This window comes from Lissotriton helveticus, chromosome 9, assembly GCF_964261635.1.
Source record: "Lissotriton helveticus chromosome 9, aLisHel1.1, whole genome shotgun sequence".
Taxonomy (NCBI): domain Eukaryota; kingdom Metazoa; phylum Chordata; class Amphibia; order Caudata; family Salamandridae; genus Lissotriton; species Lissotriton helveticus.
In genome coordinates, this window is record NC_136070.1 from 71638192 (window position 1) to 71653786 (window position 15595).

A 15595-nucleotide genomic window follows, 5' to 3' on the forward strand; every position below is an offset into this window, starting at 1 on the left:
AATTGGTGCAGAAAATGAACACTGCCTGGATCAGAACCAAGAATGAGCATTATGGACCAGAGTTTTGTTCTGTTGACAGTCACGCTGAGCTAAGGTCCATGAAGGCTAAGTGAACAGTACCAAGGTTGACTACCTTCTATTTGTTCAGCAAAAGCTGCATGTTAAGGCCTTGCCTGTAATATCCAGAACCATCATAAGGCCATATTTAATATCTAAAAGGACGTTATTTTTTTTAGAGCTAATCTATCAGCAGTCTTACCACAGTTTTCACAATCGAATCGATTAGTAAAATCAGACGATAACATTTTGGATCATCTTGGAAACTTTTTTTAAGACAGGCACAATAATGAATTTGGACCAGGGTTCAGGCAAACTTGAGCTACAAGCTTGTTTAATGTGTTTGTAAGTAATGGGACACATAGATGTAGACTGTGTTTATATAAATCCTTTGGGAAACGGTCTGGGCCGGGGCTGCCAGTGATACCCATTCGAATTTCTATTAGGAAATAAATCAAGGGCTTACAATGTGCAGTTAAGAGTGTTAAAGGAGAGGCAGGTGATGTTGCACACAGAGTAAATTCTGGAGAAGTGGGCTACCAGGCGTCAGCCTGGATTACATTATCAGTAACTATTTTAGAGTTATCACAAACACCCTCCCTAAAGGCATAGCTCCCAAAAATTCAGATATTATGTGTGACATTTTCATAATTTCAATGTAATTATGAGTGACATTAAATGACGGACACATTCCCGCGAACAAAATCAAGCAATGAAGATCAGGGAAACATAAATATCAGAAATCACACCCATTTGAACAATGAGAAACTCCAGGAAGATCTTGAAACTACTGCACAGGACCAGAAATGAAAGGGCACCTCAGTGCCTGTTCTGTCGGGCCATGGGATACTGCAGTACACAGTGGGGCAAGCGTTTTGCTGGAAAATAACAACACTAAGGTGCCGCCATCATTATGCACATGAGGGCACGGTCTCTGCCGGGGCCATGGGTCCAGATAAATGTTTATATTTATCAAAAGTTTCACTGAGAGAAAGAAAGGGGGCATATGATTCGCTCGCTCTGAGACAGACAGGGCAACGCTAGTTCATTGAGCAACCTAAAAATTCACAGTACAATATATTCAGTGGTTAACAATAGCCCCCCTCCACTGTGGGGCCGGGGTGGGTGGGGTCTCAGGGGGTCTCCGTCCGTCACTGTGCACAGAAGCAGTCCCCTGGCCTGAGAGCTCCTGACTGGGTCCGGAGCATGGGGGGCCTCCTCAATGTACTTTGCAAGTTTTGTAACACCACTGAATATATTCCCAAATGTTTGCAGACCATTTGCAGCAAGTCGTTCTAATAATAATAATAATAATCCACATTTGTAAAGCGCGAACAATCACCCGAAAGGACGCTGGGGGTAGTCGGGAAGATTAAGCAAGCTATTGCCCAGAGTCACCTGGTGCTGGGTAAATGTGCCGCCGGCCCCGGGGATCGAACCGTGATCCCCAGATTCCGGAGTCAGTCGCCCTGACCGCGGCGCCACACCTCTTCCTATGCACTGCACTGCAGAAGCTGCTAAAATTAATTAACTCCTGCGCAGTGAGATGATCATGACTGGACTGCCAATGAGAGACTGGAGCAGCAATACATTTGATGCTGCGGCTCCTGGTGCCTACACCCAGGGCTCTGCTCAAGTCACTGCAGTGCAGAAGCACTCATGGGTCACTGCGATATGCAGACACTCTCGTGGAATACTCATCAGCCCCGTCCTAGCCGCCCTACCACAGCGCACGGCCGATGAAGGGCTCGGAGCCGGCTGCCTGTGCAGCCCATGCCACAGCTCTGCCCCAGCCCGGCCTGCCCAACATGGACTCTCACAGTGAGAGTCTTGGACACAGCACGGCTGCAGTGCAACCGCGCCGCCACGGTCACTAACTGCTTTAGTTCACCCAGGCGAGGTGCGCGTAGGTGGTGAAGGAGCTAAAAATGGGTGATAATGCATTTTAATACGGTAATGCGGACCACCACAATAAAATGCATTAGTCTAACGCCTAATGCATGGTACTAGGAAGGGCTGTTTCTCACAAGTACAACCAAGCAGTGAAGTCTACCGAAAACCATATTAGCAGAAATTACCTGCTTTTTGAACAACAAAAAGCTCTAAAAGGCCTTGAAACTGCTGTAATCCCAGTGAAAGTAAAAGGCAGCCGTTTATAGGCTGTTAAATCAGACACAAGTCAGGATTTTGTACAACACACATTCTGGACTCAACAGATATTTGAAGGTGTCTCATACAGGATAATGAGCAACAAGCATTGGCATAGCCAATAGGTCTCGCTTTTGGGACCTTATAAGTATTTAGTGTATGCAGCACAATATCCTTGGTGCAACAACATCAACCGTTGCATGGCTAAACACTTACAAGGTGTCAAAGGCGAGACCTACTGGCTATGCCAATGCTTGTTAAACATGGTAATACTGTCTGGACAAGGATTTCACCTCTATAGTATCAATTTGGCAAACACAAAACTAAGCGACTGAAAGATGATAATTTAATCTTTGAAAAGGTGCTGCCGTTGTGTGCAACCATATTGATACGTTTTTGTAACTTTTGATCCGTTTGAGCTACAAACTTTAATTTTTCTTAATATCTGCACATTATGCAGCAGATAATGGATTATATGCATCAAATCCATAATTTATGTGGAAAAAAAGCAGCTGCCGCAGATATGCATAATTCCACTGCCATACACAGGTTTGACATGGAGCCATTTAGCGCCATCTCACTTCAGCTGGGGGGTGTGGGTGTTATACCATGCATGCAATGGGTCTGCAGAGGTGGTCTTGTGCAACAACAAACACTTGAAAGATGAATGAAACCAAGGCACAATGATCTTTGGTAAGACATGTTTCAAGGGCCAGGGGTTTGTGGATTCTTTGAGTTTACAGCTACTTTGGTTAACAGATTGATAGTTTTCTGAACTAAATTCACTTGTATATAGTTACAAAGTAATCCCTGAAAAAGATGTCAAATGCTTACAGAAAATTAGCTGCACCTCGGGAGGGCTTCAGCTGCACCTCGGGAAGGCTTCAGCTGCATTCCCTGGTTAGAGTAGATCCTGTCAACCAAAGCACCTCTCAGTTTCAGAGCTGCAGACAAAGGTGATAATGGTTGCGTGGAGGACGTTTCTAGAAATAAAGGGACATCTATGTTCCATTCAAGACCGGACTGGAATCTACAGGCCCCATCATTTTACGTCAACCCATGTATACATGTGTGCACCTCCTTCGGATGCTGTAGGTCCGTTGATGGGTTCGCCTGAGATGGGTGAAGTGCTCCGTCACCCCGCCGTTTCTGGCGCCCCTTTTGAGAGTGGTGTAGGCTCTGTCGATGCAGACTTTAGACTGTTCATAACAGAGCCTGCGGCCGCACGAGTAACTTCGGGGCTCGCTTTCGGGTAAAGTGTTATTAACAACAATTTACCTGAAGCTGCTGTTTATATCGCGTGTGAATGGCTCCGCTAACCCGACCAAACGATGGGTAGAGCATAGACCAAGGTTCAATAGACAGTATTGATTATTGTGACCTTTTTTTAACTTTCACACAGCTATTGTTGTTGAGTGAAGTTCGGATCGGTTGTAATTGTCTGTGCTGTCTTGTTTTAAGTAAAACAATGAAAGATGTGCTCGCTCGTCGGGCGCTGTGCCAGGCTCGTCATGCCTCAGCCCACAGAAGCAGACAATGCCAGCATTTACCTTACAGGGCGAGCAACGGCAGGCTCGATAACTGCAAACAGATGGCATTGCTGCTTGCTCCCGCAAGAAAATTGCCATACACGCACGAGGGCTCATAGGAAACAGTGCAAAAAATGCACGAGTTTCCACAAAACCCCGGAGTGATTCCAAAAGGTCCCTCCAAAGCAGCGCTTGCGCGCTGCATAGGCAAGACCTGAAAAGGAGGCTCAGTTAAATTATTTGTCTGAGATTTCACAATCTGGTCAAGCAGGAAATCCAGTAATGAACTCTGTTTTTCCTAGTTTTGCACTGTGGAAATTAACCACTAGATATGTGTCACTTTCTCACATCAAAATTTAATAAGCGGTCTTTGATATTATTTGCATTTATGCATTGGTACCAATTTGTTGGCAGTTTTATATTTGCGAAACATGATGCCCAGTATCAAAAGACTGCTTCATAACTGCCACAGAATGCTTTCTTATTCATCAGTTTAAATTGGGGAAAGAAGCATTACACATTTATTTTTCAGCAGTTTAAATAGTACAAACTTTGGCTTAGGGAAAAAAAGCGCTTCATAACTAATACAGGCTACATTAGTATCGTAGTCGGTCTTCGTTATAAAGCACTATTTTTACCCTTTCCGTATGCAAGGTTCGCGCTACTTAAGCTGCTGAAAAATAAACGTGTATTATGAAGCGCTCTTTTTTCCCTTTAGCAGTGCAATGTTAGCGCTATTTAACCTCCAAAAAAATAAAAGTGTAATAAGTACATGTTTTTTTCCCCAGCAGTTTAAATAGCTTGAATCTTGTCTACATACAAAAGAGCACTTCATAACTAATGCCGACAGCATTATATATTTATATTACAGCATCTCGTCCACCTGTACAGACCTCATTTAATCAGGCAGAGGCCGAAAGCTGAACTCTCTGTACCAATCCGTTGTGTGTGGCACTGATGGTGGGGTCATCTGGCAGGTGGATGCCTGTACTGGAATAGCTTGTGGACCATCTGGTCTGGGCACCACAGGGAGGAAAGGTCCTCGCTTTTACAACTCACTATGCAGTCTAACTACAGTAAAGAAGCTCAGCATGTGATGTGAGAGCCGGGTCCAGGCAGAAATGACTACATATACAGGACAGCCACAGTCCCGCCCCTCTTCAAAGCGTGGCCCGGCTCACGCTCTGACTGCCTACGAGGAAGTGAACGATGCGCGTAATACTTAGGAGTGAATCACAGATTATTCTGGGCCACGATTTTGAAGAATTAAGACAGTGTAAGGATAAAACAGAAATTGCCATCCAGCTCCCCTCTTTGCCACAGGAGCCTATGGGCCCAAAGTAATTATTTGACCACCACATACACGGGTGGATAACGGTGCCCCCCCCCCCCGTTCCTGAGGAAGACCCCTTTGTAAGGATCAAGGGTACCCTACATTTCCCTGGGTCGAAACGTCGACAATCTCCAATTTTATGCCAATGTGGACAACAGTGCTTTCTCACTGTGTCAAAGTGAACATAATGGTTGTGAATATGTGTTTTGAGCCCTTTGTCAGGCTGGACAGACTTTGTATATAACACTGTGGATGTATATATTGTCATTACCCTTCCTTTTCCACTGAAACCCTCACTTTTTCACACAACAACCTCCCTTTTGTCCCGCTTTTGGGGCACCTTTCCTAAAATTTCCAGATATGTGCTGTGTTTTGAACATATCAGTGTGTTCAATATGATTAAATAATATTGAACAAGAACCTTTATTGTGAGTAATTCAATGAATGTTATTATGCAAATAATTATTTTTCCACTGGGTTCACCATCTTTGTACCAATATTTACCCAGGTCCCAGTGCAGTCTCTGGGTTATACCCATTTTTTGTAACTACGCTCTGACTGCCGGAAGCACACAGCAGAGCAATTGTAATTGTTTTATATAGCGCTTACTACCCCTGACAAGGCGTCAAAGCACTTTTCAGCAAGTAGCACGCTACTCCGGAATCCAAAGAGGATTAGTGGAGAATTAATATAGGGAAATATAAAATTAATTTGAGCGGTGAACATGTGAGTGTGTTAGTTGGATTGTAAAGGATAGTGGAGGGATAGAAGAGGGAAGGGTCTAGAAAGTGCTTTTTTGGGGTGGGGATCAGAGCAGTAAGAGGAGGTATGGGATGAGTAAAGGGATGACGGAGGGGGAGAAGTCAGAGAGAATCAGTTTTGTGCACTGAACGTTCGCACACACAGGAGCTGCACGCCTTGACCAATTAAGGGCACTAAATGCATGAAATTTAATGCCATGGTGACGATTCGAGAATAGGCATTAAAATGCGTTTCCCTAATCCACGATGCGTGGCACTTGGCAGGGCTGAAAAGGCAGTGTTATCCTTAAGAAGGCTTGTTTTTGAGGATCAACCAAGGCTTCTCTAACCTCAAAGGCATACAGGATTTTAAGGGTGAAAACGTGGTAAATTGCTGCAAGGCAGGTACATAGAGGATTGAAGGGAGTTCTTCCTTTCTTTATTTAGGTTCTCATAATCAGAGGCTTGCAATGAATTAAACATTTTTAAGATCAGGAAAGTTTACCAGGATTGTTGTTTATTTACCTTAAAGCTAAACTGTGGAACGTTCTGCTTATAACTTTCAGATTGACTCCCAGACACCTGACCTTCAGAAAGCTTCTTAAACCCGGATAGTTCCACTATTCATTTTCTGTAATGCATTTGCAGCTGCTTCCCAGTGCCAGGACATATTCAACAGGATTTCTGTGCTCGATAAAACCATGACATAAATGACCAGTGAGGCTGATAACCCCTTCACAGGACCCATCAGGAACTGTGAGGTCCATGAAGTTACAGCGCACCTCTCATATTCCCCCCAGAGATTTAATAGTAGCCGAAAACTTTGAGGGAAACTGAGGGGGAGAAAGAGAAATGGCCAGGGTCAAATTAACCTGGAATTACGGATTCCTCTAGGTGATTCCTTATTCTTCAAGGGATTAAACTCTGGATACCCTTGAAATCTGTCCCTCTGAGGTAACGGAAGCACTGCATCATCAACTCTGGGGTGTGTGCGATCAACACCCATGTATCAGGGCCACTTATTCAACAGGATCAATAGTCACAGCAAACGTTAGTCAAAATATATCACGTTAAACAACCAAACTGAAGATGAATTACTCACTCCTGGCCAGACGTGGACAATTTCTGTCCTCACCACAGTGTCCACCGGATCCTGGTTACCAAACCAGTACTGTCGGCTTCGATAGATGACTCCACAGGTGGGGCACTCAATCACATATCTGAAAAATTGTGATAAATGGCAATCAGAAGGCAATTTACATGAGAGGTACAGTAAGGAGTGTTAAACTGGCTGTCACATCCCACGGGGAGGCACACTCTGCTGTTCAGTCTAATGAAACACCATGCTTAGTGCTCAGGAATAGATTTTTTGGGCTCAAGAAACAGATATCTCAGCGATCACAGGCTGCCTCTGTCAGATACACTTTGTCCTTTTTTCTTTGCATTCTAGCACACATAGTCGAACAAGGATTGGCAAAGCCAACAGGTCTTGCCTATGCAAGAGCTGTTAGCTGTGCCAATGTGTTTTAGCCATGTTGTACAACAGCATGACTGCAGTTCAGCATGGCTAAAAGTTAACGGCATAAAGGAGAGATGCGTGGCATAGAGTCTCAGAGTGGCGTGGTGAAGAGTGGTGTGGCTTAGTTTCATACAGTGCATAGAGTGGCGTGGCATGGAGTGTTGCAGAGTGGCATGGCGTGGAGTGTCGAGGAGGGAGCAGAGTGTCAGAGTGGAAGGGAGCAGAATGGAGTGACATAGAATGGAGAGGCATAATGCAGAGTGGGGTGGTGTAGAGTGGAGTAAAGTAACAGTGGTGTAGAAGGAGTTGTGTGGAGTAGATTGTCAGAGTGGAATGGCATAGAATGGAGGACTGACTATCGTACAGTGGAGTGGCATAGATTATTGTGGAGTGGCATAGAGTGGAGTAGTGGGTTTTAGACACCAGTGTAATGTAGGAGCATGGAGTGGCGTAGAGGGTGTTGCCTGGGGCATCGCAGAGTGGCACAGGGTGTTGTAGAGTGAAGTGGCATGTAGAGGAGTACAGTTTAATGGAGTAGTGTCATAGAATGGAGTGTAAAGGAGTGTAATGTCCTAGAGTAGAGTAAAGTGGCCTAGAGTGAAGTGGTGTAGAGTACAGTGGTCCAGAGTAGATTAGCGTAGAGTACAGTGGCATACAGTGCATTGGTTTTGAGTAAAGTGGTGTAAAGTGAATTGGCGTAGAGAGCAGTGACCGAGGCACTGGTTTAGAATAGATTGCAGTGGCGTAGAATACAGTGGTGAAGAATTGAGTAGAGAGGCACAGAGTAATGGCACAGCAAAGACTGCAGTGGCGTAGAGTGCAGTGATGCAGACTAGAGTGGTGTAGAGTGCCCTGGCATAGATTGGAGTGGGGCAGGGTAGAGTACAGTGGTGTGGGGTAGAGTGGCATAGAGATGAGTGATACAGAGTAGATTACAGTGGTGTCGAGTGGACTAGTGTAGATTGCAGTGGAGCAGAGTGAAGAGTAGAGTGCAGTGGTGCAGAGTACAGTAGCGTAGAGTTCAGTGGCAGAGAGTGCAGTCTTGCAGAGTGTCAGATTGCAGAGGTGTAGAGTAGAGAGGGGTAGAGTGGTGCAGAACAGAGCAGACTACGAGAGCAGTGGCAGAGTACAGTGGTGCAGTGTAGAATAGAGTGATGTGGAGTGCAGTATCAGAGTGCAATGGTGTGGACTGCAGTGGGGTAGAGTGGAGTGGAGTGGTTTAGAGTGGAGTGGAATAGAGTGCAGCAGAGCAGAGTGGTGCAGAGTATAGTGGTGTAGAGTGAAGTGGAGAAGAGTAGATTGACGTAGAGTGCATTGGTTTTAAGTAAAGTAGTGGATTGCACTGGCATAGAGTGCAGTGGTTTAGAGTAGAGTGGATAAGAGTAGAGTGGCTCAGAGGAGAGGGGTGCAGAGTGGAGTGGAGTAGATTATTTCAGAGCAGAGTGAAGTGGTGTGGAGTGGAGTGGTGCAGGGTAGAGCGGAGTGTTTCAGGGTAGAGTGTTGTGGCATAGAGTAGAGTGACAGAGTACAGTGGCATTCAGTTAAATGGCATAGAGTCAAGTTCCAGAGTGCAGTGGTGCAGCGTAAATTAGAGTAGTATAGAGTGGATTGGCACAGAGTGAAGTTGCGTATAGTGGAGTGATGCAAAGTAGAATGGAGTAGAGTGCAGTGGCATAGAATCCAGTGGTGCAGAGCAGAGTACCATACAGTTCAGTGGCAGAGACTTCAGTGTTGCAGAGTAGAGGGTCGTAGAGGTCAGTGATGTAGAGTGGTGTAGAGTGCAGTGGCTTAGAGTAGAGGTGCATAAAGAGTGGTGGCGTACAGTGTAGTGGTGCAGAATAGAACAGAGTGGCGATGAATGCAGTGGCATAGAGTAGAGTGTTGTAGAGTATTGTGGCGTAGAGAAGATTGGATTAGAGTGCAGTGGCATAAAGTGTATTGGCTGTGAGTGCAGTGGTGTAGAGTGTGTTGGCTTAGAGTGCAGTGGCGCAGGGTACAGTAGAGTGGCACAGGGTAGAATGGAGTGACAGAGCAGAATAGCATTGTTTACAGTTGAGTGGCGTTGTGTAGAGTGAAGTGGCAGAGTAGAGTAGAGTGCAGTAGATTGTTTCAGAGTAGAGCGAAATGGCGTAGAGGAGAGTGGTGCAGGGTCGAGTGAAGTGGTGCAGCATAGACTGCAGTGGCAGAGTAGAGTGAAGTGGCGTAGAATGGAGGAGAATGAAGAGTAAACTAGAGTGGCGTAGAGTGCTGTGGAGTAGAGTGGTGCAGAGTAGAGTGCTGTTGAGTAGAGTGGTGCAAAGTAGATTGAAGTGGCTTTGGACTGAGGCAGAGTGGAGAAGAATGCAGGGTGCAGAGAGCAGTGGCATAGAGTAGATTGTTTCAGACTAGAGTAAAATGGAGCAGAGTGGAGTGGTGCAGAGTAGAGTACAGAGTAGATTAGAGTAGTGTAGAATGGATTAGTGTAGAGTGCATTGGTGGAGAGTGCAGTGTTGCAGAGTGGAGTGGTGCAGAGTACAGTGGAGTGGTATAGAGAGCAGTGGTGAAGAGTAAAGTAGAGTAGAATGGTACTAAAGGAGCTTGGAGAGGCGTGCAGAGGAAGTGAGTGTAGTGGTGCAGAGAGGAGTTCACTGGCCTGTAGTGGTGTAGATGAGAGTGGCATAAAGTGGAGTAAGCATGGTGTAGTAGTGCACTGCCATTACAGACAACACATCTTTAATTGAAATGGCAGTCACATTTGCAAAGACATACAGTTTTACTGATAAAAGTATACAGTGAACAAACGACAATGTATGGAAATATCATCACTTAGAGTATTGATTTTCTTTGATTGTATTAAAAAAATTGTTTCCACCACACTTCAGATGTACCAAAAACGATGTTTTTGTGCCTGCCTAATTTTGATATATTCTTAAATATCTGCACAGTTCCTTTACAGACATTTAAAATTTGTTGTGTGCTGGACAAAAATCATATCCTACAGCCTTCCTCAAGCTCATTCCATTAGTTGGCATGATTGTCACATAAATCCTCTCACTTTGAAGTCAGAGAAAGAAAGGTAAACACCAAGCTTCTTCGAAAGACTAAGCCTGGCATTTAACCTCTGCCTTTGAATGCACAGTAAATGTTGCAAGATAAGAACAAGATTTGAAGGCCTGTTTACAGAAATCGAACACTGGTGGAAGGATACAGTAAACAAAACATGGGTCAAGGAAAGGACCAACTCAAGCTGGAAAGACAAAAAAAAAAGCCATCAAATAGAAACCAAGCAATTGTGAGCCACAAGTCGCAAAGCCAATGGTACGCAATGAGTGGAATGCATTCCCAGGGAAGCTTTCTGAATGTCCCCAAGATGTCTTTAGCAAACTTGACTGCTGTCTGGCAGGTTTCGACCTAAAAGGAGGAACAGATGAGTGACCTACATTTAACATGGGAAACTTGTGATCTATCTCTGTAGGTGCTCTTGCTGCTCCTAAAATGGCCCTAACAGTTGCCTTGTGTAAGGAAGTGGGTTTCTGTTGCAGTAACTCCCCACTTTTTGCCTGAAACCTGATGCACTTTTCCTTGGTGTGCCCTGGGTCCCTGCCAATCGGGTCCCCATGGCCTGTGTTCCTTCCCTAAAAACTGTACTAAAGCCTAAACCCAATTGGCATCTCTGGCCACATGTCAGCCCCTGGTAAATGGTACCCTAGGTACCCAGGGCATTGTGACCAGAGAAGACCCCTAAGGGCTGCAGCACTTATTGTGCCACCCTTAGGGACCCTGTACCCTGACACACACACACACACACTGCCTTTGCAGACTGAGTGTCCTGGTGCAGAACTAAACAAAGAGTCGACATGGCACACATCCCTGTGTGCCATGCCCACACATCCACTACCCTGGCATACATCAGCCATCCCTATAGCTGGGTGCCCTACGCCAGTGGTGTGGGCATAGGTGCATGAGCCCTGTGTCCCTACAGTACCCAGGGCCATTCCTGGGCACTAAGTGCAGTGATGACATTATGAGTATATGGTGCTGGGAGGTTGTCATTACGAACTCCACAGCACCATAATGGCTACACTGAAGACTGACAAGTTTGATATCAAACTTCTCAGCACATTTAACCCACACTGATGCCAGTGTGGGATTTAATGTAAAATGCACTACAGAGGGAATCTTAGAGATGCCCCCTGAAACCTAACCTACAATCCACATCTTGTCTAAGAGGCTGCCTAGGCAGCCACACAGCAGACATGCCCCCGCTCTCGTGGGCCGGCAACAATGCACATCCTGGGACGAGGTATCCAGCCTCCTCCCCCAGGTTGGGCAGGGGAAGCTTCAAAGGCATTCCGCCTTTGTGAGCTTCTCCAGACCACTTGCGGTACTCAGCAACTAGCCCCCACAAGCTCTGACCCCCACTCTGGGCGGGAAGACCGGCAGGAAACCCTACGTCAGGAAAGGGGGTGTGCCAGCCTGTGCAAACTCCACCCCTTAGGTGGGAGAGGCGAGGTGAAGCACGACCCCGGGCTACGGCGATCTTGAGGATGGGGAGCCCTACCCACTCACTAGGCTCCTGCCCCCCACCCATAAGAGAGGAGCAGGTTAGGGGGTGTACCCACCCCAGGATATGGACCTATTGGTCCCTGCCCTCACCCTACCTGTAACGCCCCTAAATTCAGTATTTAGAGGCACCCTGAACCTTCCTTCCTTAGATCCAGATTGAAACAAGAAGAAGAACAAGAAACAAGAAGACCTGCCATGCAGCTGCTAACAAGAGGACGACACCCACTGACTTGGCCCCAGAACCCTAGAGGCCTGTTGATCCTTTAACCTGCTCCTGCGAAACTCCGGCGTCTCCTGCGGACAGCAACCTCGAAAACCCCGGAGGACCTGCCTGCCTTGAACCTTCCAAAAGACTGGACTCCCACGAGCAGTGATTCTGCTTAAACAGCAATACCCCTGGTGCCAGCCAGGAACCGCGAATCCAGCCCACTCTGCACCCGTCGAGCTCGGCCTGTGCCGGAGTGAACAAAGACCACGAAGACGTCCTCCCGGCGACTGGGACCCAAAGTCCAGTGCCCAAAGACCCTCCTCGACGAACCAGACTACGCCTGCAGCCTCAGAACCAGGGACCCCTCCAACCGCAACCGCCTGAGGGTAAGATTTCACAACGCCAAAAGACACCCCTGCACCCGGCGCCTCACGGCCCCCTGTGCCTTCCTTTGGGGTACCAACCTCTTCTCCGAGATACCAACTTACCTCTCGAAGTGGTGGTCGCACCTGAAGAATCTCCGTCCCCGAGCCTGCAGCCTTATGTTCACTTTTGAACTTTCCCATTGGATAACATTGAGCACCCTACTGCTCAAAAGCACCCTGCCCCCTGAGTGCCGCTGGAAGTGCAACTACTACCCTACTCTACTTCCCCACTTGCCCCGAGTAAGTGACCAGGAGCTCAGCTCCCACAGCCGCATGGCCTGCTTGCTTGCAGCCACCAACCAAAGGCCCCTTACCCTCCATTGGATTGCATTGGGCCTACTCTCTCTGCACCCGGCTGTCCCTGTGCTGCTGAGGGTGTAACAACTGTACCTTTCCGACCCTGGGAGACCCCTGAGTCTATGCCCAGAACCTTAACTCCACCAGTCGAGTACTTACCTAAAAGAAGACAACTAATTTTCCTTCCATAGGTTAACATTGACTGGTCTCACTTGAAATTTCATCTTAAGTGTGGAGTTTTGAAACTTTAAAATATTCATCTAAAATCAGCCGAATAACGAATTCCGAATTACTCACCTGTGATCAAGGGAGAAGCCAGTACTGTACCATTCAGCTCAGTACTGAACCGCAAAAGTAATCGTAACTGTACTTACCAGCCCCCCTGCCTCCCCCCTCCCCCCCTCCCAGCAACAGGGATTTTCTACATCAGAGGGTGCTTCTGTGAGCTGTTGAAACTGTATTTACTGGGGCCTGTGAACTTCGTTTTTTGGCCAGCAGGGGGAGTAAAGCTTTATTCAATCAGTATTGTTAGATTTCGAGTTAGTGAAGCCTTTACCTGCTGAAGTCCAAATTTGTGGATTGAGCCTGTCTGTCTCCTAGGAGATTCTGAACAGGAGCAAGCAGCTCCCCAAACCCCGCCCCCAGGCCAGCAGACCATTGGCTATTCAGCTACCAGGCAAGTCTGAGCCCTCCCCTCACACCAGCCCAGGCCCCTAAGGCCTTGCTGGGTGCACCCCCAAATCATTCTCCTCCATCTTGTGAGTTGCAGCCTACATGTGGCCCAGATTGTAGTGAGCAGAGTCCAGGAAGTGGTAAGGAGACAGACTAGTGCTGTCTCTTCCCAAGACAAAAAGCTGTTTAAAAAACGATTTTCACTTTCTGTGCTTACTGTCTATGCCTGTGGTTGTTACAGTTTAAAATTTGTAGATTTAGCCTGCCTGTAATTGCATATTTTATCACCTGTGTTGTGTTTTAAATGTGTGGTTTTCCCTGCCCATGATTGCCTTCATTTAGTGTGTTGAATTGTGGGATTTGCAGTCCAACCTCTGTAGTTTGCCCCTCTAATTCCTTGGTGACAAATCAGTTTTCCCTCCAAATTTCTCCTTTGCTCTGTGCTTAGGCCTGTGTGCTCAAACAGTGCACCCCCAGCCTCCATTTTGTGTTCACAAGCCAGTGAGGCCAGCCCCCCTGCCTCCCTCCTCCCCCCCTCCCAGCAACAGGGATTTTCTACATCAGAGGGTGCTTCTGTGAGCTGTTGAAACTGTATTTACTGGGGCCTGTGCACTTCGTTTTTTTTTGGCCAGCAGGGGGAGTAAAGCTTTATTCAATCAGTATTGTTAGATTTCGAGTTAGTGAAGCCTTTACCTGCTGAAGTCCAAATTTGTGGATTGAGCCTGTCTGTCTCCTAGGAGATTCTGAACAGGAGCAAACAGCTTCCAACTCCCTGGCCAGCAAACCTTGTCTGAGGTTGCTGGGACCTTATATGGTGTGCTAGTGGTTGGCACATGTGTACACTGATTGGTGGTTGTACCAGGTATTTCTATTGGGTTAGGGTTAATGTCCTCATTGGTTGGGTATTTGAGGGTTCTGATTGGTTTCTCGGTCTGTGATTCTATCATTGCAGGGTTGGGACTAGGGCTAGGGTTAGAGCTTTAATTGGAAGTAGTGATTAGGGTTTCTGGTGTGATTGGTTGTTGGACCAGTTGTGGGACTAAGAGTAGGGTTAGGCTTTCTATTGGAAGTAGGGACTAGGGCTACCTGTACCAGTGGCTGCTTTGACTTGGGTTGGGACTACTGATGGGGCGAGGGCCTTTATTGGACGTAGAGATCAGGGTTTTTGAAATGAATGGATACTTGGACTAGGGTTAAGATTGGCTGCAAGGTCCTGGTCTCCTATTGGTTCTAGATGCTAGGGCTAGTGTTGTGATTGGATAGTGTTAGGGCTAGGGTTCCCATTGGCTGAAGGGGTCACCTGATTACTAGGGCTACAAAAAAGGCCAGGCTTAGGGCATCTCAGCCCGGGCGTCGAGGCTAAGGGTGTAGAGGACAAGGGTAGTTGCCTGTTTGGGCCTGTTAAGGGCAGAGAGGACAAGGGTAGTTGCCTGTTTGGGCCTGTTAAGGGCAGAGAGGACAAGGGTAGTTGCCTGTTTGGGCCTGTTCGAGCCTGGCCGGGACTAGGGCCAGAAATGCTGCCCTTATTCTCATTTAACAATACCCAGCCCATACCATCCACAACGACAAATAGAGCAATACACTCACACCAAATGTACACCACGCACAACGCAATGCACAGATTAATGTACCAGCATGCACTACAAACCCAACCAAACCACATCTACACACCCTACTATCCCAACTACCACACATATCCACCATCACCCACAAACAGTACACAACTCTATCCGATACCACTAACCAATACACTCATCACTAACACAACGCCAATCAACACCATAAATAACTACATCCCACTCAGACACACTCTCCCTGCTGTAATTACACCTAACAGTCCACCTTTTATCACTAACAAATATATAATGATTCTTCCATCAGTTGTCCAACAAACACCCTCCTCTCCCTTCTACCATAATAACACTAACACACAACACACACACTGCACACCACCTCACTTTGTAACTCTTGAAACAAACCAGGCTAAGATAAACACTCTCGCCTCTACTTCATTCACTCCTACACACAACATACACTTTACACATAAACACATCACCACCCCCTCTACGTCACACCCTCCTCTCACAAACAATACTACACAACCAAATCAGGTGCATGAAAC

The 15595-nt window shown here is 46.7% G+C and overlaps 1 protein-coding gene across 1 annotated transcript in view; it reads right to left on the reverse strand.

Annotated features, from left to right (window-relative positions):
- Positions 1-15595, reverse strand: part of ZFYVE1 (zinc finger FYVE-type containing 1) — a 182213-nt gene that overhangs the window by 12113 nt on the left and 154505 nt on the right. The window contains exon 8 of the mRNA XM_078659491.1: positions 6910-7027. Coding sequence (XP_078515617.1) covers positions 6910-7027 — 118 coding nt within the window. The remainder of the gene's footprint in view (positions 1-6909; positions 7028-15595) is intronic.